At 36.1% G+C, this 22,333-nt stretch overlaps 1 protein-coding gene across 1 annotated transcript in view; it reads left to right on the top strand.

The window, feature by feature from the left end:
• Positions 1-1,511: 1,511 nt before the first annotated feature.
• LOC113087664 (VPS10 domain-containing receptor SorCS3-like) overlaps positions 1,512-22,333 on the top strand; it is a gene marked incomplete at its 5' end in the record, with an annotated part of 60,011 nt that continues 39,189 nt past the window's right edge. Inside the window, 12 exons of the mRNA XM_026255613.1 lie at positions 1,512-1,585; positions 3,224-3,288; positions 4,333-4,451; positions 8,011-8,100; positions 8,555-8,734; positions 11,397-11,543; positions 14,282-14,384; positions 16,324-16,400; positions 17,470-17,561; positions 18,847-18,954; positions 19,894-20,011; positions 20,091-20,224. Of these exons, the coding sequence (XP_026111398.1) occupies positions 1,512-1,585; positions 3,224-3,288; positions 4,333-4,451; positions 8,011-8,100; positions 8,555-8,734; positions 11,397-11,543; positions 14,282-14,384; positions 16,324-16,400; positions 17,470-17,561; positions 18,847-18,954; positions 19,894-20,011; positions 20,091-20,224 (1,307 nt within the window). The remainder of the gene's footprint in view (positions 1,586-3,223; positions 3,289-4,332; positions 4,452-8,010; positions 8,101-8,554; positions 8,735-11,396; positions 11,544-14,281; positions 14,385-16,323; positions 16,401-17,469; positions 17,562-18,846; positions 18,955-19,893; positions 20,012-20,090; positions 20,225-22,333) is intronic.

Raw genomic sequence — 22,333 nt, 5'->3', positions numbered from 1 at the left:
TAAAAAATATATATAATTTTGTCATCATTTTTCTCAACATATCTCATGAAAAATCCACCACACCCCAAATACCAATTTGATTTGATTTTTTTATTTTTTTAATCAAAGAGTCACATTAGCCAAATCCGAACCAGCCCAGAGCGTGTCTATGTGAGACACAACATCTCATTTTCATGAGCTGCTGAGAGCAAAACAAAGCCTGATATGAATCTAAAGTATAATTTGAGCCTAGTGCTCGCTGTCTTAAAATGTTAATGCTGACTGGAAGTCTCTGATGAATGATGTGGAGTTACAGCACCTCTGGCGGTGCCCTCTGAGGCAGAGAGTGATGTGCATGCATTATTACAGAGGCTGTGCCAAGATACGGCAGGTGTTCAGCCAGGATCTCTAATTACATCCAGCCAAGGATATAGAGAGCATCAATCTTAGATCAGAATCAGAAATTTGTAATCAAAAAGTTTTTTATTTATATTATTTTAGTCAAAATAAAATATGTGTTTACCTCACTAATCAGATAACTCGTGAATGTTTTCAATTGCTTTCTGAATGACAAATATGGCATTGCTATAGGAATACCTGTCTCATTACTTCATCACTCAGACTCCTCCCCTGTAGACCTCTCCCATCAGCCATGAACATTCAGTGTTAAAATCAATTTCTCATCTTATATAACATAAACATCTGTCACAACAACAGTAACTGGCTCATTGGTGCTCAGATGGAATTAGTATATTGTACATGAATGTAGGAGTTTAGGGTTCGGGGCACCCTTGTAGATTTACATTGAAAGAGAGCGGTTTACCCCAAAAGTGATTCAAACCTGTATGTATTTCTTTTTCTTCAGATAACAAAAAGATGTTGTGAAGAATGTTCCCAGTTGTTTTTTGTCATGAAATTGGACGTCACTCGGTTTTAGAAAGAACATTGGACCCAACTGACTTTCAATTTATGGACAAATAAACTATCCAAACTATATTCTAAAAGTCAAGTATCATCACAATAAGAACATTGTGATCAACAAAAGCTTTAGTACGCCTACTCAAAAATGATGTAGGATCTACATTATTTAAACAGTTTTGCTCTCAGAAAGTTGCTTATTTTTTTTTTTAATTAAAGCAAAAGATCAAGAAAAATGTATTCCTTATGATGTGATCCCCTTCACTGTGTTTATGTGAAATAAATATGTATTCCATTTTCCATAATCGTGCTCTCTTTAACCCATGAAAACTGATTTCGAGACTATGCTTTTTTGCTCAGTCCTTTGAAAAGCACAGCTGTATAATGAAATACAAATCACAATGACAAATCAGTTATATTCAGAGAAAAGGCTCTTAACTGAGATGAGAAAAATCTGGCTTTAAATGGCTACATGGCTTTAACTTAACAGAGCGAATGATTGCAGGTTTTAATGGCTGCCTGTTTTTAATGGCTGCCTCTGTCTTCTCTCTCTCTCTCTCTCTCTCTCTCTCTCTCTCTCTCTCTCTCTCTCTCTCTCTTTTCTTTTTTCTCAGCTGTATAGTTCATTTGACTTTGGCCGAAAGTGGCAGCTGGTTCACGAGCGAGTGACTCCGAACCGCTTCTACTGGTAGGTGATACATTCACAATCACACCTCATCTCCATTTCTCACACGATGTCACTAACTTACAATTTTATGGGCGAACAAGGAGAGTTTAGTCGAGTGATGGTTGACATTGATGCGTTCGTGATATGTGGAACAAGTTTGAGCAATTCAGAAGATGGATACGGTTAAAAGTTGGATCCTATTTTTGCCTGCTTTTATGATTAGAAAATGCAGAGGCTGTTGTTTATGTCGACGTGAGATGAAAACCGCAAAGATGTTTGAGCTCTGAGACCTTTGTTGCGCAACTCCTCTCCATTCAGTATCAAGACAATAAAAGAAAGGGAGAGAATAAGAAAGGCAGAGGAAGATGGAAAGAAAACAGAGGCATAAAGATGGCTGAGGAGAGTGAAAGAGAAACAGATTGTACTCCACAGTTCATCTAAACTTTAAAGTTTTACACATAAAGAAATGGATAGAACTTTTGAAAAAAAAAAAAATATTTAAGTGATGTACACCAACATGGTATAACGCTTGTAGGCCTGGTCAATTTGACCAAACGTGTGAAATAATAATAATTATATATATATATATATATATATATATAGAGAGAGAGAGAGAGAGAGAGAGAGAGAGAGAGAGAGAGAGATTGCTGTTGTAATATTTTGATGTTTAAAACGCTTTTTCATTGACATTTTATTTTAGACTGCAGTCATATTAACTTTAATAAAAACTAAATTTCCTATATTACATGAAGTGGGTTGCCATATTGAGATATATTACTACATGCTTTATCTAAGTAGCCTCACTTTTACTGGCTGCCTTTATTAAACTATAAAATTACATTTCTGATATGTACGGATGTCTTTCTTTATGAATTTCTTTATTTTCAAACTTTAAATCATTGAGCTTTTAATTTAGACTCCGGTAATATTAACCGTAATTAAACTGTCATATACTGTATTACATGAAGTAGGTTGCCGTATCTATGTAACCCCTTGTCTGAGAATAGAACATCTATACAATGACTTTTGTGAACTTTGTCAGAAACATGACTTTTTTTTTCTTTTCTTTTTTTTATAAACATTACAAAATGGAAGATTAAGTTTAGCAAGAACAGTATTTATGTGACATTTACACAAATACATCCGCATTCTTTCTTACCAAAGTGTACAAATCACACAGGAAGTAACTAAGATGATATGTAACTCAGTGCTAACCACTGAGGAATGTTTTAGACAGTTAGCAAGTTGTTGTTTTTTTCAGAAGTTTGTCTTCGGTGGTACACTGGTACAGCCTACTTGAGCTATAAAAGACACTGTCTAGTTAATGGTAGGGTTGTTTAAGGGCTGGCACACCACACAATCATGTTTCCAACAGGTGTCACCATTCTCATTTCCATTGTACTCCTTCACTGTCACCATCATGCACAAATATACACCTACGGATACATGGGTTTTAGACACGCTTCTGGATGCAGCTGTAAATTGTGCTTTGATTCTTTTCCCCATCATGTGGCATTTGTGGAAGTGGCACCTCACAACTCTTTTTTCACTTTGCTGGCTCAAATGGGCCTTCAGTAAGACATCTGTTATGGATTTTTTTTTTTTTTTTTGTCCCTGTGATAAAACTGCTTTCTCCTCGCTCTGCTGTGTCTAATGCAGGTCAGTAACCGGTCTGGACAAGGAGTTAGATCTGGTGCACATGGAGGCCCACACTCCTGATGGCCGTGAGTTGCTTCTTTCTGTCTCTGTCTGTATTCTCAAACACTGTCAGCTTAAAATCTTTAATTAGGTATGCTAAAAAAGACACTTACCCCCAGGTCATGGACCCTGTTCTTTTTATTTTTATCTTTATTTTTCTATATTTTATTTTATTTTATTTTATTTTATTTTATTTTATTTTATTTTATTTTATTTTTTCTCACACGTATTTGATGTAAGTTTGCTGACTTTGTAAATATTATAAGTGAGTATTGTACATTTTATCTATAAATCAAATTCATTCATCAAAAGGACAAAAATAAACTATATTATATTATAGTATAGTATATTATATTATATTATATTAAAAATAAATCATTAAAAACAACATATTTTCCCTAAGTTTGGAGTATTATGAGTAAGTCATTTTATTATTCACTCAACATTTTTATTTGAAATAATGCTGGCAGATCCTTGCTCATGCCTCAAACACTTTGGTTGATTTGAAAAAAAGAAAGAGCCAGCTGGATCTTGCTGATGCCTCATCGTTCTGAAACAAAATTTCCCAGTTCTTTCGCAAACTGTATTTTCATTCAGTTTCACTCAGAGTCTCGTTCAGACTCAAATACTGACTAAGTGGCTCAGTGAAGAGATATATTTATTTAGTTCGCTCGTCCATTCCAAGAAATGCTCCTTCACTGCACATGCTAAAGTTATTTTGAATTCTCTTTTTTCCCACCTTCCTCTTACATCTCATCTACTGATCTATGGTACACTCCTACTTCAGTCCTGATGTTAGAGGAGGAAAAGAGATGAGAAGAGAGACTGTGAGCTTGGGAATGAGGATAAAGCCAGTCCTGCAGGCAGCTAGACAGGATTACCGTAATGATAAACACACCATCTGATAGCAGATTAATGCAGTACCTGGAATCTCTTACTTTCTCTCACTGGTTAACGCTGATACATCCTTAGAGATTCTGAGAAGCAGTCAGAGGTTGCTGGACTCAATGCCCCCAGAATCAGAATCTAATTAACATATAGATTCCTCTTTCTGTCTCTCCTTACAACAGATTGTCAGTATGTGACATGCAGAGCTCAGGCCTGTTCCGAATCCAGTAGGACATATCCATTTTCTGGTTATATTGAGACCAACTCACTTGTGGTTCAAGATGAATATGTGTTTGTTCAGGTAAGAACTAGAAATCACTTACTTTATATATATATATATGGGATGTGATGAGATCTCGTGGCACAATCCAACTGGTTTCGCGAGAATGTGACGATAATCCTCGCAAAACATTTTGCTGTGTTTACATAAGAGCTGCAAGTTTAATCGTTTAAAGATGGCGATCTCAATTCAAACACCCACACGATCTTATTCCTGAATGAGAACGATTCAGCTACAGTATGTCTATTATGACTGTTTCACATCAGGAGTGTCAGTGGAGCATGAGAAGCATGTTTTGTTGCTGCCCATGTTAATTACTCATTCATTCTGCTAGTGATCCAGAAAGAGTAACACGGTCTTTTCAACCACACATAATTATTTCTGTGTTAAAAACATTTAGATAACAGAAGTACTGGAATAAAAGTTTATAGTATGGGTATAAACACTTATTCTCTCTATAGTTGCGATAAAAAAAAAGAATCGCAATGTCCTCTTTTTAAAACCATTAACAGTAAAAAAAGTATTTGTCACTGAATTGTTCATTCAAAAGATTACAATTGAAAACAGGTCTTTATGAATTAAGACACTGACTTCTTCATTTAATTAGCATTTTTTATTTTGTTCAAATGAATATTTTTTTTAAAGACTTAAGCAATGAACATTTTGTCAGAACCACTAGTAAATTATGTTATTTTGTTTAGTTTTAAATTACTAACTCATTAATTAAAATAGAAGTTTAATTTCATAAAGTACAAGTTGATTTAAAAATGCACCTACATTTTTTGCATTTTGTGTTTTTCAGATTAATAAAATATTTTTTTTTTTCCCATACATTTTATTGAGGATTTCTTAATAAAAAAGTTGTTTTTGTGAACCCAGTCTCGTGTCTCTTCTCGTCTCGTGGGATAAGGGTCTCGTCACACCCCTAATATATATATTGTTTCTTTACTCTGAAGCATCTTCTGCTTTTAAAGTAAGGGAAACATGTCAACTGGCATCATTTAATTGTTTTTGGAATTTTATAATGACATCTACAGTTAATTAAAGTCAATCAACGTGGCCAAAATAAAAAGTACAATGATAACAGTGTAACTCTTTGCCATTGGTCTTTGAGATAAGGACTTCCTTAAACAACTGACCTTAAACAACTGATTCCCACTGTGAAATGCTCTTTTATTCCTGTTGCCACTCACTTATAAATTGTAGAATGTGGAACACAGTGTGTGATATATATATATATATATATATATATATATATATATATATATATATATATATATGAAACTAACTATAACAAGGCCCTCTGTCTATACTCCCATGGCGTTGCTGCTCATCTGCAAGTTGAACTCTGCTCATCTTTGTCACATCGTCAATGGTTGTCAATGTTAATATTGCCTCAAATCTCCAAATCTCATTGAAAATGAATGAGTTCTGCTTGCTTTGGGCTGCAGATCATTGTCAGTGTGAATAAACCTTAAAGAAATAGATCACTAAAAAATGAACATTCTGTCATCATTTCTTTACCCCCATGCCATTCCCAGCCAAAAACAAAAGTATCCTTAACGTCCAGGCAAAGTTTGCGTGCATAAATATGTATGTATTCATGTGTCATTTTCAACTCCCTAGTGGATCATAATAATAATAATCTTATACTCAAGGGGAAAAGTCAAATGGTAATAGCCTAAATTTCCAATTCCATTTCAGGGCAGTTTTTGAATATATTAATTTCTATCTGCATGAAAACAATTCTCTTCGAAACAGTACATATCATGGTGGGGACTAGAGAATGGGCACCTAGAGAATACAAATAATTGCATCCAAAGTCATGGCCAAATTTTCAGACTGGGAATTATAAATGACAGTATTTCCAAGCCAATGGAAAGTTTCCTCACATTGATGGCAAGTTTCAAAACATTTACTCACAACCCTCTTGGAAGTCCAACAGCAGTGCAGATAACAAGTCCTGCCAATAAGGAGTGGTGGACGTTCAACCCCAGTGTTTTGTCACGCCACATCACAGTCCAAAGAATGTGAAACAGAAAAATCGATCATCCCAATTTCTTTCGAAGTTCAACTGCCCTGGAAAGCATCGATCCTGCCCGCTCCTTCCTTCTGTTGCACGCAGAGCGGCTTTTTGGAGACACGTCGGACATGCTGTTTGTTTAGAACTTTCTCCAGACCGCCGCTCTCTTTCTCTGCCTCTCTCTCCTCATTTATTGAATGCACGTTACCGTCTAAGAAGCATAATTGTTTCTGACATATAATCAGGGAGCCATTTTATTCCCATGTTCAATTTGGAATCCTGTTGGGTGTATATATGCTCTCTAATTGAAATTATGAAAAGAGGTGGAATGAATATTAAACATGTCTGATACTTTGGCAGGATGAAGTACCTTTTGTGCTGCGGAAGAATTCTTTCTTTCATTCTCTATTCCCTTTTGTGCAGCTGTAGATATGACAAGCTTCTGACAGTTCCTGCTCTGTATGCTAACAACCATTGTGTATTTGCTACATGTGCTATCATTAGCGCCAACAATCCCCCTCGGAGCGGGGTTGGAGCGGCTGTGTTGCTTGCGAGAATTAAAGATTTGTCTTGACAGAGAATAATGAGGGTATTGATTGTCCTACAAGATATTTACCACTCTCCACTCTTGAACTGCAAAGGGCATTGACAAACCAAAACCAAGCAGTATCCTCCAAATCATGGTGGAGGGATTTTAATGGGTCGTTCTAGACATAAGCTGCTCTATCTGTTACTGAATTAGCTTTCTGAATTTACAGCTTTGTGTAATGTGCTGTTGGAGACAGTAAGTTAATAGCTCTCATTCTCATTGAATTTGCTATGGCTCAGGGTTGCCAAGTCCATGGTTTTACCACCATAGCGCTATTTAGACAAAGGGAAACCCCGTCTCCCTTGAACACGATTTTGATAAAGCCAAACAATTGAAGGAGGGGAAAACCACAGAACAAAATCTAGATTGGGCTAGTTTTGGGCTGGGTTTGTTTTGCAGACCTGGCAACTCTGCTATGGCTGTACACTATGACACAACTGTATGTACTGCTGGTAGAAATGGTGATAGATATTCTACTATACTGTGATAGAAACAATAACAAACAAAACCTAACAGGTTAGGTTAAAATGAACATCCCTTCTTGCTGAGTTCGTTTAACCCAGGGATGTCCAATCTTGCTACTAAAGGACCAATAAAGTTTAGCTCCAACACACTTTTCTCAAGACCTTGATTTGTTGGTCAAGGTGTGTTTAATGTGGAATGGAGCCAATCTTTGAAAGCCGTCAAGGAACAGGTTTGAACACCCCTGGTTTAACTCAACAAATTTACCCAGCTCTGAGTTGCCAGTTACATTTAACAAAGCCAGCATTAGGGAGTGTATTTCGAATTACACCATTAGGGTAAAAATAAAATTACTCATACTGTTATATAAGATTTTGGTCATACCGCCCACCGCTAAACTTTTGTTTAAAGTACAAAGACAAATCAATAGTTACTGTCAATAAATTTTCCCAGTTTTGATGCCAGTTATTTGATATGTGAGAAATGTGATATTTTTCTCCATACAGGTGACGAACACTGGCAGAGCAAGCTACTATGTGTCCTATCAAAGAGAACCTTTTGTACGCATTAAAATCCCCAAATACTCCCTGCCCAAGGTAAGAGACTACCTAACCTTTCGAATGCATTAGCAAGAGTAAACAAAGGATTTTCATTAGACAACTAGATTCAGAAGGAAGCTAGACAAGATCTTTATGATTCGATTATTTATTAGCTTTTCATCAACACTCTATAGTTACTCTGCTAACCCAGTGGTTTTGGCCTTTATAATGACACCTATTGGTGTGGATGAATGATCAAGTCAAAAGTAAAGGTTTTTAGTTACTAATGCTGAGCACGTTTCTGCACATTCTTGTTAAAGAACTGAAGTGCAAAATCTTTTCACATGGCTTGCTTTGGTCAGGTGGGCATACATTAAAACACATGTTCAACATGTAATCCTGTAGACCATGCCCACCCAGAACTAGCAGGGGTCCTCGCTAATGACTTCAGCTATCTTTTCTCTCACCCTCAGCTCTCTTTTCCCCTTCTTTTTCTTTTTCTATTTTCTAGGACATGCATATTGTGAGCACAGATCAAGGTCAGGTTTTCACTGCTGTCCAGGAGTGGAACCAGAACGATACCTACAACCTGTACATATCTGACACGCGTGGAATATACTTCACTTTGGCCCTGGAGAACGTCAGGACCAGCCGTGGGCTCGGAGGCAACAGCATGATCGACCTTTACGAGGCATAATTTCATCCCTAACCAGTTAACAAGCTAACATTAGCCTTCAAGTCAACGGCTTCATGCTAGATGCCCATTACTCCTCAGGCTGCATTAGAATTCATGTCAGACGCTACTTCTCACCCTGGCACTCAAGCACAGCCCACATTATCTAAGCCTCTGGGGAATTAGCAAGCGTAAATGAACGATAGCAATGAAGACAGAGAGATAAATTGAGTTGTAGTTAAATGTTGTCGAAGGGGGAGAGGAGAGAGATTGCTGATTCAATGGGAGCTGCTCGTGTTTTGGGTATTACTCCTTTTTAAAGGGATCCTATCACGAGGAATACAGTTTCCCTTGATCTTTCAAGATAAGAGATTTCATTGTACCACGTAGACATATCATAAATTGTTTCCCTCTGGAGGATAGCTGGTTTCTTAGCCAGCTTAAGCCCTGTTAAGTAATACTGGTACTTCAGAAAAGAACAAATCTCAAATTCAAAACATTTCTAATTATCTTAATTGCTCCAAAGCACACATTTTATTATGTCTATTCAATCATTTAAAGTTTTTTTTTTAATGTCTAAAGATCTAAAGAAGCTTTGGGAGTCTTTATTATAGCCACAAGCAGAAGTCTTAAGGATTTATTGGAGACATTTTAGAGAGAAAAAAAGGAACTCTTATAAAAGCTGATAAAAGAAAATAGCATACAACAAGTGAGACTAAGTGAAAAGAAGTGCCTTTCTCTCTTTCATTTTCTCCTGTTGTCTCTCTTCCTCTGTTTTTTAAACACCTCTCAGCGGTAGTCTGCATTATACTTCTTTTGGGTCAGTGGCATTGTTCTGTTCTCCTCTTTTGATAAGAGTAGGCTATTAGACTTTTTAAAATCTCTTACCAAGTATGAAGTACTAAAGTTAAGTTTTTTTTTTTTTTTTTCAGGAATAATCAGGTATATATTTATGTTGTTCTAAATGTAATTAAATTAAGCATTTTCTAATATATATATATATATTAGAAATAATAATAAAATCATTACTTATAGTGTACCACAATCGTCCATAAATATTATTTTGTGAGTATAAATCCTCATCAGAAGTGTCAATATCTCAAGATCGATCCACCTGTCTGTGGCCAGAACTCTCACACTGCCTGTAGTTTTTCTGTAAGAATAGATTTGTCAGTTGAGTTCAAGGAAACCATTCCTCCTTCAAGACATTAAGACATTAACATTAGAATACAGTCGCTCTTAGCATATACTATATCATATTGCTTAAAAATTAGCAGCCTTTACCAAGCACAAAATTATTATTATTTTTTTTTATGTGAAATGAAACATTCGCCTCCCTTGTCCAGGCAGCTAAAAATAGTCTCCATTACTGAGTGCCATCAAGGATGGTTTCATTAATGCATTGGTTATGATGCATCTCCCCACTTTTGTGCCAAGGCTGGCTCAATGCATGGTCACCCTGCCAATACTGAATCAGCAGTCCATCCATATCTCTAATAGATTGCAGCAGCCTTCATTAATGCTCATTGAAACCTGGCTTTTTTCACTGAAGCTCCAGTTGGAGCCTAAGTTTAGATGTGGTCCGTGACTGGACGTTTGTCATATTTATCTCTTTATTGATCAGCGAAAAGTGGGGTTGCTTTACTTTTATATATTTTTTATAACAGTAGTGATTGATAATGCATTTTTTGGTTCTGGCACACACTTCTTTGGTGTTGGCATCAGTGGCCTGCTGCCTTGTATGCTTACCTTGGCAACACTAGCATTCAATTATACACTAGCTACTGTTTACAAGTTTGAAGTCAGTTTTTTTTTTTTACATTAATATTTTATCCAGCAAGGATTCATTAAATTGATCAAAAGTGACAGTAAAAACTTTTACATTTCAAAAATTAATATATATATATATAAAAAAAAAAAAAAATTCAAAAAAAATATTTTGCTACTTTTTTTTTCTCGCACAGTGCTACACACACACATGCACATTTTACTCTTGTTTTAAACCGAAGTATTTCAGGCTAGAGATCTTTGCTTTGTTTGCTCAGTTGCTCTTTTGATTATTTGCATAGTGCTGAACACGCACTCGTGATGAATTCTTTGTAAACACGATTGAGCAGCTGATCCGCTCACTGAAGCATGACCCGATTTGCAGAGCATGCTGAATATGAACCGCTCTACCACAACCAGTACATCCATCTTCTTCCTGGAGAACATTGGAACGGAGAGATGGAAGCTAAAGGATAATAAATAATTACCGCTGTGATTGACACGTCTGGCCAGCGGAGGAGGGAACCCCATTAGCCGTGTCCATCCAATGCGGCTCCGTCGCTGGGACACTGTCAAATGCAGTCCCTATTAGTGCCACTTACAGACTCGGACCCTGCCTTAGAGCATGCTCCGCTAGCAGGACGCGATTTAAAACGGGTCGCTAGCACCACTGTCAGCATTCAATATTGCTAAGTTTGGGCTTGTTTTAAGCCGAGGATGAGCAGCCTGGCACTGGGTTAGATGCTTGTCAGCTAGAGTAATACCAATGTTAGCGAGCTTGGGCTTTCATAGAGTGGGCGCTAGTGTCTGCGTAATTAAGAGGCTTTAGTAGATGACAGTCCGAAGCACTGTAATGGTCAATGTAGATGTTCATGTTCATATTTGTATCGTATTTCTTCCCCCATGTTCTCAGGTAGCAGGGATTGAAGGTATGCTCATTGCTAATAGGAAGGTGGAGAACCAGGTGAAGACGTACATTACTTACAACAAGGGCCGGGACTGGAGGCTTTTGCAGGCGCCCACTACTGACCTGGCAGGAAATCCCATTCATTGTGTGCTGGTAAGATATATTTTTGTGAACTATTCATTTACCTTAGTCAGTTTGATATTCACATTAATCATAGCTAAAATATATACAATTGTTTTATTTTATTTTATAACAAAATTTCTTTTATTAGTGAGCAAACTCTTCCTTTAACTCGGTCAGTATATTATTACAGTTATGCATTACTAAAGTATATACAATTATGTCATGTCATTTTATTTTGTTTTTGTTTAATATTGTTTTTGTTTTTATATCTGTTTTGTTTGGTTTCTTTATTTTTTATCAGTCAGTGAACTATAATTTTAACTTGGTCGGTTTGTTATTCATATTTTTTATTTTTATTTTAATGTTTGTTTTATTTTTAAAGTATTATTTCATTTATTTTACAACCATTTTTATTAGTGATTTAACTGTTCATTGTAACTTTGTTAGTTGTTATTCATGTCAGTCATTACTGAAATTATTCATTTAGTTATTTTATTTTATGCCAAGTTTTATTAGTAAGTGAACTATTCCTTTAAGTTGGTCTGTTTTTTTTTTTTTTTTTAATTATTTTTTTTTTTTTTTTTTATTTGATTTGATTTGATTTGATTTGATTTGATTTGATTTGATTTTGATTTTGATTTGATTTGATTTTGATCTAGACCAATTTTGGAAATATTATTTTTTTATTTTTTTATTTTTGCATGCGGCTAGCTTAACTGTCTAATTCTTTCAACGTAATATTCTTTCTCCAACAGATATGATTAAAGGCAACAGATACTGTAAAGCATAATTAGCGACGATATTAGATCTACTCAAGTAATACATTTTTATAATTTGTAAATGGGAAATAGTTTCAGGGTATTGAAATGCACAGAGAATCATTAATATTTAGCAGCCATATCATGTTTAGAGGCAAAAGAAAAACATCAAGGCCAAGAAACACACACAGAAAGCTCCAGCAGACTGAAGAGGCTGTAATAGTCCTCTGCTTTGACACTCTCATTAGCCTCCTATAATCCTTACGATTACCGACTCGAAATCCTGTTGCCTTTGCCGTCCATGTAATAATGTCAAGCCACCTATTGAGGGGATGAAAAGGACAATCTGTGGTGCATGGAGAGCAGATTCTGGTTTTGTTATGTAGGAGGTCGCAGGAGAGTTGCTTCTTTGCTTTAATGTCAGATCCCTGTCTTTTGCCGGTAATGACTGTAAAAGGCAATTAGCGTTCACGGTAAGGGTAGCGGCCTCGACAGAGGGCACTCCATACATGAATACATTACATTATTTGTCCCATTTTTGGTGGAAACCACAGTCGATATGTTATTGTTATTCATTTGAGCTTTTCAAGGTGTTATCTTCCTAGTGTTGGATAAATGAGTACATGATACCCACTGTTGCACTCAGTAATAAAACATCACGCCTACCCTTTATTGCAAAACCAGACACATACTTCTACAAGTCATGGCTGGAGGCTGTTTACATTTGTAAGCATCGGAGCTACATGTTATTTCTGAGTATGTACTAACACACAGACCAATCAGCTGGAAGATTGAGGCTACAATTCAGCAACAGTAAAAAATTCTGATTCTGATGAGTAAAGTAAAGTATTGAAAAGTAAAGTAGACAATTTGGTAACACTTTACTTTAAGGTGTCTTTGTTACATGTTACATTATAAACACTATAATAATAATAAACTATACATTATTACATGCAAGTAACCTTTAGCCAAACCCTAATTCTAAGCCAAAGCATATAGTAAATGCATGTCGCTAATTAATATTACTCAGTACTTACATTTATAATTACACTGTAACAAAGAAACCTTAAATATAATTTTTTTGAGTGAACAATTGCCTTTACTATTAAGTGGCTGTACCACGTGATAGAAACTGAAATAGAGCATCCGCTATGTGCCATCAGCTGCTTCCAGTGCAGACAGCTGATCATAATGAGCACGATTTAGTTTTGACGAGCCATGTCACAGCATAGTGTTATGCTGCTCTCCAATCTGGGAAATCAACTTCCTACTTTGAAAAGTATAATAGAATCCCACTTAAACTTGGAAACTTGGAAACAGAAATTCATCCCTCAAGACATTGTGTACCTTTTCAGCATCCAGGGAGCACATAATAGGCAAACAAAATATATCCACAAGTCATACAGTAGTGCTTACATTATGTGATCTTTTTTTTTTTTTTACAAATGTTAGCAGAGACCAGTGTTATCCTGTATGCTGATAATTATGCACCTATAGAACATGTTAACATTGCAGAGCAATGTTTATTCTCTGTTTACCAAAGTTTTTTTTTACTTTGTTAGAACATTCTACATCTGAATTTAAACAGAACGCAGAATTATTCCCACAGAAGCTATTATTTCCTAAATCCTGTTTGTGTTGCCTTTATATCGTCCTTTAACTTGATTGGCTGAGTTTGCTTTCTAGATTTATCGTCTTGATTTACCTGAACTGTGTTATTTTGTTTACACGTGGATCTCCGACGGCGAGATTAACGGTATCCAGTATGCAATGGATCACCCAGCATTATCAGTGTTTCTCCAGGGTCATGACAGTGAATTATGGGAGTTGCTTCTGTATTATGAATTGTGTAATAAAGTCGCCTGCATTATAGCCAAGGCAGCAGTACTCGTGAGCTTATTGTCTTAGACTTTCTCATGCCTGCGGGATCACGTCGGCTCCTTTTGATTGACAGCTACATAATAGCTTTGTTGTGGCTAATGGAGGATGTGTCACTTTCTCTCTGCTCAGCCGTTTTGCTCGCTGCACCTACAACTGCAGATGTCAGAGAACCCGTACCTCTCAGGCTCCATTTCCACCAAGAGCTCGGTGCCGGGAGTCATCGTGGCTACAGGTAAATGAAAACACGAGCGGCATGTGTGGGACTGTCATGTTCGGCCATTGTTGGGTGTGTTGGCGTGTTTCTAAGAAACGTAAACATTGCTTGTTACGTCAGGCTGGTCACTAAGGATGCTTTTATGCCAGAGCTTTTGCTGCAGACTCTCATGTTTGTTTGCAGTCAGCGTTTGGTCGTTTAGTTGGTGTGAAAGTGGATTTTGGCTCCAAAATAAAATGTAATTTGGAGTACGACTCAGCTTGTTTATGAGCAAATCATCCTAAATCACAAATACAAACAACTTTTAAATGGATAGTTCACCTGACAATGAAAATTATTTACTTGCCCTCATGCCGTCTTAAACAAATATGAATTTCTGTCTTCATTTTGAGAAATGTGGACGTCAGTGGTGGACAAACGTTTTTGGTTACCAACATACTTCAAAAATACTGCTTTTGTTCTAAAGAGAAAAATATATATATATAATGTTTGGAATGACATGAGGTTGACAATTTTAATAATTTTGGGGTGAATTATAATCATCTCTGATGTAGGCCTATAATTTGCATCTTTGACCTCTCATGGTCTTTTGAACAGTAGTATATCTTGTAATTGTAATTTTGTTTTATTTTATTTTATTTTATTTTATTTTTAGCTATTCCTGTGTTATGTAATATGTACAACTATTCTATTGTTAATCTACTGAAATACCTACAACTATTCTATTTTAAAGTTCGTATACGGCCTTGTGACAATATGCTCCACCTAATAGACTACTCTTTATTGGTGGATAATATATATTTATATATATATATATAACCTGTATTCATGATTGTAGACCACATATTTGTAAAATTAATATATTAAAAAAAATATATATAATACTTTGAACACCAAGTGCTTTTACATAAACTTTCAAAAACCTAAAAAAAAAAAAAAAACTTAAAAAAAAAGATTTGTTAGTTTATGTTTATTAAAGCCTTTTTCTTCACATCTTCAGTCTAATTTTGGCCAAGCAAGCACACCAAGTGTTTATTTTATATACAGTTTTGAAATACCCCTTCGTTTTAAATATACAAAAGTTCTTTAAACATGAACAGCTCTCTCATTTCACATTCCCAGTGGGTTTGCTGTTTAAGTTGTCAGTTGAAGGAAACAAACTCATTTCTCACAGGCAACTCAAGGACGTACAATCACTTCCGCTCTGTTCATTGTGACAGTCTTAGAAAAGGGCAACACCAAAAAAGTGGAGAAGACTGCGGGAGGGTTTATGCTAGTCATGATGTTTGTGTGCGTAGGTGTAAAACAACACAACTACGATACACAAGAATGGTAGTTGTGGCACTCACCTTATCATTATCTTGTTCTCTCTTTTGTAATTCATAGTCGTTTGAGAAAAAATAAAATCCTCAGAAGTAATATCTAAAATGCACAAAATGAGACAATTGATGACAGTGTAAAAGTATGGAGATTTAAAATGAGTATGGGTAGCATAGCTCAAATCATTTGGTCTTGGATGAGACATTTGATAAGAAGTGTTTTGAGTTCATACTGTGGCGCTTGATTTTTAATTTCAGACTTTTGTGTCTTGGCAATCCTGAGCACAGTGTGAGACATCAAGTTTTTTTCTTCTCAAAACCTCCATTTAACCTCATTGTTGTGGAAGCAACCTTTTTTTTTTTTTTTGTCCAGTGTGGTTGTGTGTCAGGATTGTGCGCTCATGAACATGCCAGTCAGAACTGAGTTTGTTTGTATGTATGTTGTGAGTATATTAAGTTTGTATGAGCATGGATTGAGCAAATATTGAACCATGCTGTCTGACCTCAGTTACAAAAGCTGCTTAGTCAAGTACAAATACACATTTGTCGATTTATGAATTTTGAATGTGCTATGCTTGGTGTTTGACATTGTTTCATTATTTAACACAATTATTTTTCGGATTTGGTTCGTTTCCCAGGAAATATTGGGTCGGAGCTGTCTTACAATAATGTGGCGATGTTCATTTCATCAGATGCAGGCAATAACTGGAGACAGGTATGGCTAGTTCACACTGGTTCATACTTCCCGTTTTAGCCAATTGATAGCAACATCATTTTTTCAAGTAAACTCACAGAAGGTTTTTAATTGTGATATACTCATGTCGAGTAACCAGCAAAAAATAACGGATGTGACGCATTCAATGCTGATAATCCATTAAATGCATTATAAGACCATGAAGCATAATGCTATTGTGAATTCACAAATGTTACGATTCAATTAAATATGCATTGAGCTTTAATTATATACATGCATGTAGGTTACATACGTGCTTTTCAGAGCGGCTCCATTCACAGTAAATGCTGCTCCACGCAAACTGTTATCATTTACATGTGTGGAGCGTCTAAAACTCCATCTCTGAATATTGTTGTGAGTTTGCATTTATTATGAACGCAACGTGCGCCATGTCATCATATTTGTAAGGTAAATAATTTATAAACCCACGCAAACACATAAGAACACATCAATATCTTTCTCATTTTGGTAACTGTTTATTGCGATTTAAAAATATAAGTTTTTAAAAACAGGCTTTTGGCACCTTCTGCAGTCTCTATAATGCATAATGTAGTTTATTGTTTATTATTGTTTATAATACATTATGTATTTTATGTATTTGTGTAAAGACTATTGTCTGCTTAGGTATATTTTATTACCACAAAAAAATAACGAATTGTCAGATTACTCAATTAATGGTCAGAATAGTCAACCAATTACTCAATTACCAAAAGTAGTTGTTACTGACAGCCATAATCTTGATCTTGTATTAACCACAAACCTTATATTTCAGTCATTATACCAAAAACACATTTAAAATACCCCATTGATTCAGAAAAATGGAACTGTAAGTGCTTAAATGCTAACTTTGGCTTGGTTTTGTCCTTCAAAAACATGTCATCTCTGTAGAACTCCATCGCAAAAACCGAAAGGTTAACCCAGAGTACAAAAGCTAGAAAAACTTCTGTATGACTGTGAGAAAAGTGCACAAATGTCTACGCAAAAATGCCCTTTTGAGCCTATTTGTGCAATAAAATGAAAATAACCCCATGTTGTTCTTCCAATGATGCAGATTTTTGAAGAAGAGCACAACGTGTGGTTTTTGGACAAAGGTGGAGCTTTGGTTGCCGTGAAGCAGCCCACTGTGCCCACTAGACATCTTTGGTAGGTGAAATAAGCTTGCTTCTGCCAGGTTTATTCATGCTGGTTTGGAGAAATTCTGCTTCAGTTACTACAGTTGGCGCTCCATCTGTCTGACAGGGTCGGTTCTGTAGTATTAAGATCATTGAGGGAAAAAAAAATCAATCGTCGGGTTGGTGTAGATCGAACATGCTCTCCACACAAACAAAAATGAAACGGCAGGACACAAAGGGTGCCAAATAACAGATTGGAATCAGTTTTTACATGGCGCACCATGGGAAGTGTTCCATATTAAAGCTTCCCACTTATCCCCCCGAGTTCACACATTGGTTCCCTTTTCAAATTGGCCGACCCTGGTTTTGCTTCAGTGATGTTTAATCCTCCAGAGTCTCAAATCTTTTCTCTCTTATCACTCAAAGCATTTGGCTTTAGTTTTAGGTCCACTGAAGTGTGGCACCTTCATTTTTATAGTTCTCTTAAACAACTCAAGCGAAAAGTAAGTGGAGACACAAATGTGTAGGGCAGTTGTGTCATTTCCTGCAAGCATGACTTCAAATAACAGCCTTGACTGTATGTTCTCTTAATGGATACATGTCAACACTAACTCCGACTGTTGCTTTTATCAGACCCGAGAGAACTTGGAAGCAGTGCCATTGTGCATCGTTGCAACCTTGTCACACATGCTAGTCTACTGTTTGCACCTGTGAAATGATGCTGAAAAGCTGTCAGAAAGTATCATGATCAGACCTGAAAGAAGAAAGCTCTGCAGCTTTTGCTTGCTTCTGTTCCCTTCCACATTTGTAGACGTTTCTTCTATGTTTTGATGTTGCGTCTGGTTTTCTTCGACCTCTGCTTTATTGTACTTTTACTGGGTTTTTATGTATCTCTGCTTTTTGTTCGCATCTTATTCCCTTTAAAACAGATTATTTAAATTATAGTTCAGCCATAATTGAAACTTCATTATCGTTCACTTACACTTCAAAATTGCGTGCAGTGCTGGGTAGTAACTGAGTACATGTAATCTGGCAATACGATACAAAAGATTATCCTATTTAAATCAATATGATAAACAAGTTAGAAAGTTAGAAAGTAATCTAAAAGTAATCTAAAAAGTAGTCTGATTATATTACCAAAAATGTGTAATCTAATGGATTACATTACTAACTGTAATTTTTTTTTATGTACAGTAATCTGGAATCAGTAACAGACTACAATTCACAATTAATCTGCCCTGCACTGGATGCACAACATTCATTTGTTTGTAGTTTTGTCATCTATTGAGATTTGAACATCTCAATGTCTTCTGCAGGATCAGTTTTGATGAAGGTCGTCAGTGGACGCGTCACAGTTTCTCAGCCATGCCGCTCTTCGTGGACGGTGTTCTGGTGGAGGCAGGTGCAGAAAATCAGATCATGACGTAAGTCTATAGAGGTTTAATTTTGACAACCATCTATCTCTCACACACGCACACAGAGCCTGTGTGTCCTCATTATGTCCTATTTATTACAGAAGAATAGATTCCTCTGAGCTCTAAAACCTGTTCGTTCAAGAGATACTCTTGTGAGGAAAGGTTAATTAATCAGACACTTAAGCTAATGTTGTTAGTCTCAGTGAACCAATAACACTTCTCGTTGTGTCTCAGTGCTGGTCTGTAGTTTAATAGGGTTGTATCATACTTTTTAATTATTACTTTGAACACAAAAAAAAAAAAAAAAAGTCTTGTAGCAATAGGATTGAAAGACAGGACTGAATTTAACTGGAAATTATTGGGAAAAGTAAACTATATAAGAGGAATCAGCAGAGCAGTAGGTGCTACACAGATAGAAACAGCACAAGATTTGGTAACCTCTCACACATTTTCATTTTACATTGTGTCTCAGTATTACTTCACTTTATGAAGTGGTTTCATAGTCTTTTTCATAAATCTTTGTTATGTTACTTGCCGTGCTCACACTGATTAAAACAAGGGTATTAAATAACTGCTAATAAGAATCACATAAGAAGTATTTGATTATTTATTTTAAATGATATTTGTGTGTGTGTTATCCAGTTTAGTCAAGAAAGTATTATATCAAACTTCATTTAGAAAAGAATGAACTACACATGGCATTGTTCACTCTAAATTCAGATAATGTTACTATCCCCATATTGTCCAATTTATAGGATACAGGGAGCGATTTCAGACCTAACTAATGAAGTAACCCAGTAATGCTCAATCCGGCCTCTGGAGATGTACTTTTTTGCTTAAAGTTTAATTCCAATGCTTACACATCTGGGCCAGCTAATGAAAGTTTCCTGCTTCACTTAAAAATGAGTGCGCTCTATGAGAATTAAACATTTCTTTGTCAATTGGCAGGTTTTTTGGACACTTCAGTCATCGTTCTGAATGGCAGCTTATCAAAATTGACTACAAGCCCATATTCACCAGAAGGTGCACAGAGGGAGACTACCAAACCTGGCACCTGCATAACCAGGTAAAACGAAAAAACATGCAAAAACACAATTTCGAAATCGCAATATCGGTTGCAACTGACTTAGATATGGTTTTCTTAGGGTGAGCCATGCATAATGGGTCAAAAGCAGATCTACATGAAGCGTCGTCCAGGAAACTATTGCATGGTTGGATGGGACAACTCCAGGATCCTGTCTGCAGAACCCTGTATTTGCAGAGCACATGACTTTGAATGGTGAGTGGACAGCACACACCAAATGAACACAGCTAAAGATGCACCCACCGAGCTGACAGCTACATCAGTGATTTCCTGCAGGTGTATCTTTTCTCGTGATTCTAGAAGAATTGTCTTGAGCAGTTTAATTTACTTTGTAATTGACTGTGTTATTAATTTGATCTGACACCAATTAAAGAAGGTCTCAAATGTAGACTGATTCTAATTATATGCTGATCATCATTTTAGATCTGATCTTAATTTAGATATTTGATTATTATTATGGGCATGTTATGGTTCATTCACTTTTCTAGTCACGGTCTTACAAACTGGCTAGTCTGACCATAATCAGAGTTTACAACTAATATGATTGAGTTTGGCCGCCACATGCTTGCTCAAAACAAAATAGTATAGCAATGTGCAATACATTTCTACATTTATTTAGTTAGGATGTATTAAATTGATTAAAAGTGGCATTAAAACATTTACTGTATAATGGTATACAATATTTGTATTTCAAATAAATGCTGTTCTTTTGAATTTCTTTTCAATAAAAAAATCCAGCATTAAAGTTTCCACCAAAATAAGAATCAGCAACTGTTTCCAAAATTGATAATGTGTCTTCAGCAGCAAATCCAGACATTAGAATGCTTTCTGAAGGATCATGTGACACTGAAGACTGGAGTGGGGATGCTGAAAATTCAGCTTTGCCATCAAAGAAATACATTAACAGTTATAATGCATTAAAATAGAAAAAATAATCATTTTAAATTGTAATAATATTTAACATTATATTACTATTTTTACTGTATTTATTTTAATCTTTTTTTTTAATAAATAAATGCAACTTTGGTGAACATAAGACTTGCTCATAAACTTTAATCTGCCTCAAACTTTTGATGTGATAAATGTACTAAATCAGTGTAAAACAGTTCACAAATACTCAATACACAACATCAGATATTTATTTGTTGAGTCAATATATCAAACTGTTCAAACGGAGCAAGACCTGAAACTCCTGCAAACATAAGGTGCAGTCTACATTTTCTGTTGTTTTGTGCACTACTCTGCTCTTTAGGTGGGATCACAGGTATTTATAAAACTGCCTGGCCTTCATGTTCTGTTCACTTGTGATCCGGGAGCTGTTTTCAAAGATCTCAGAATAGACTTAGTGCTTCTACACCAGTGGACTGGTTGACCCCCTCTGTAGGGTCAGGGTTTCTTATTGAGGATCAAGATGCATGGATTCAGACTGTCTCTGGGCTTTTAAAGGCCGCAGGGCTGAGAGAAGAAAAGAAGATTGAGGTTCATCATAGTCTGTTGTTGCCCGTCTGGAGGTTGTCTTATAAATACCTCAGGATCTACTTCAGGATTTATCACATTCACAGACCAAGTGTTTTATCTTCTGCCAACAATGCACAGTGTATCCTTACTTTGTCTTGAATATGTTCTCCTGTTCTGCTTGATATTGTTTTGCAGCAAATAGTACAGTTACAAATCTCAGTGAAGAGATCCTAACATGCTTTCAGATATGTGTTCATTTGTGTTCTCTATATGCCAGTAGTGCCCAGAATGCCTTTTGAGATTTATTGTGCGTCTTTAATTTGCCCAGTACTTTGATTCTAATACTATAATTTTTCATTAAGCAATGTTTTGTTCAAAATATGAAAAGAATGGACACCCTAAAAAGATGAACGCCTTGCTATGACCAGAGATGTATAGTAACGAAGTAGAACTACTTCACTACTGTACTTAAGTACTAAAAGGCGGTATCTGTACTTTACTAGAGTATTATTTTTTTCTCCTACTTCCACTTTTACTTCAGTACATATTTTCGCTGAGTTTAATACTTTTACTCCGATATTTTTTTAATGTGCTGCATCGTTACTCGTTACAATTATAAAAATGTTACGAATCATTCCATTACAAACCACTGCCAGAACTGTAGATGGCATGGCAGGTTTGATGAAGCTGGCACATCATTGAGCGAATCAAGCGATTAAGAAGACTACGCGTGCTGACTGAACTGCTGTGAAGAGAGAAATGAACACCGAGCCGAGCCAGATAATGACTCGTTCACGAGTCAAGAACCGGTTGCATCGGTTGTCGGATGACTAGTAACGTTAGTTC

The sequence above is a fragment of the Carassius auratus genome, unplaced genomic scaffold (assembly GCF_003368295.1).
Source record: "Carassius auratus strain Wakin unplaced genomic scaffold, ASM336829v1 scaf_tig00045054, whole genome shotgun sequence".
In the NCBI taxonomy this organism is placed as follows: Eukaryota; Metazoa; Chordata; class Actinopteri; order Cypriniformes; family Cyprinidae; genus Carassius; species Carassius auratus.
Note: the sequence above shows the minus strand (reverse complement) of the source record. Positions and strands in the feature narration are given on the sequence as shown.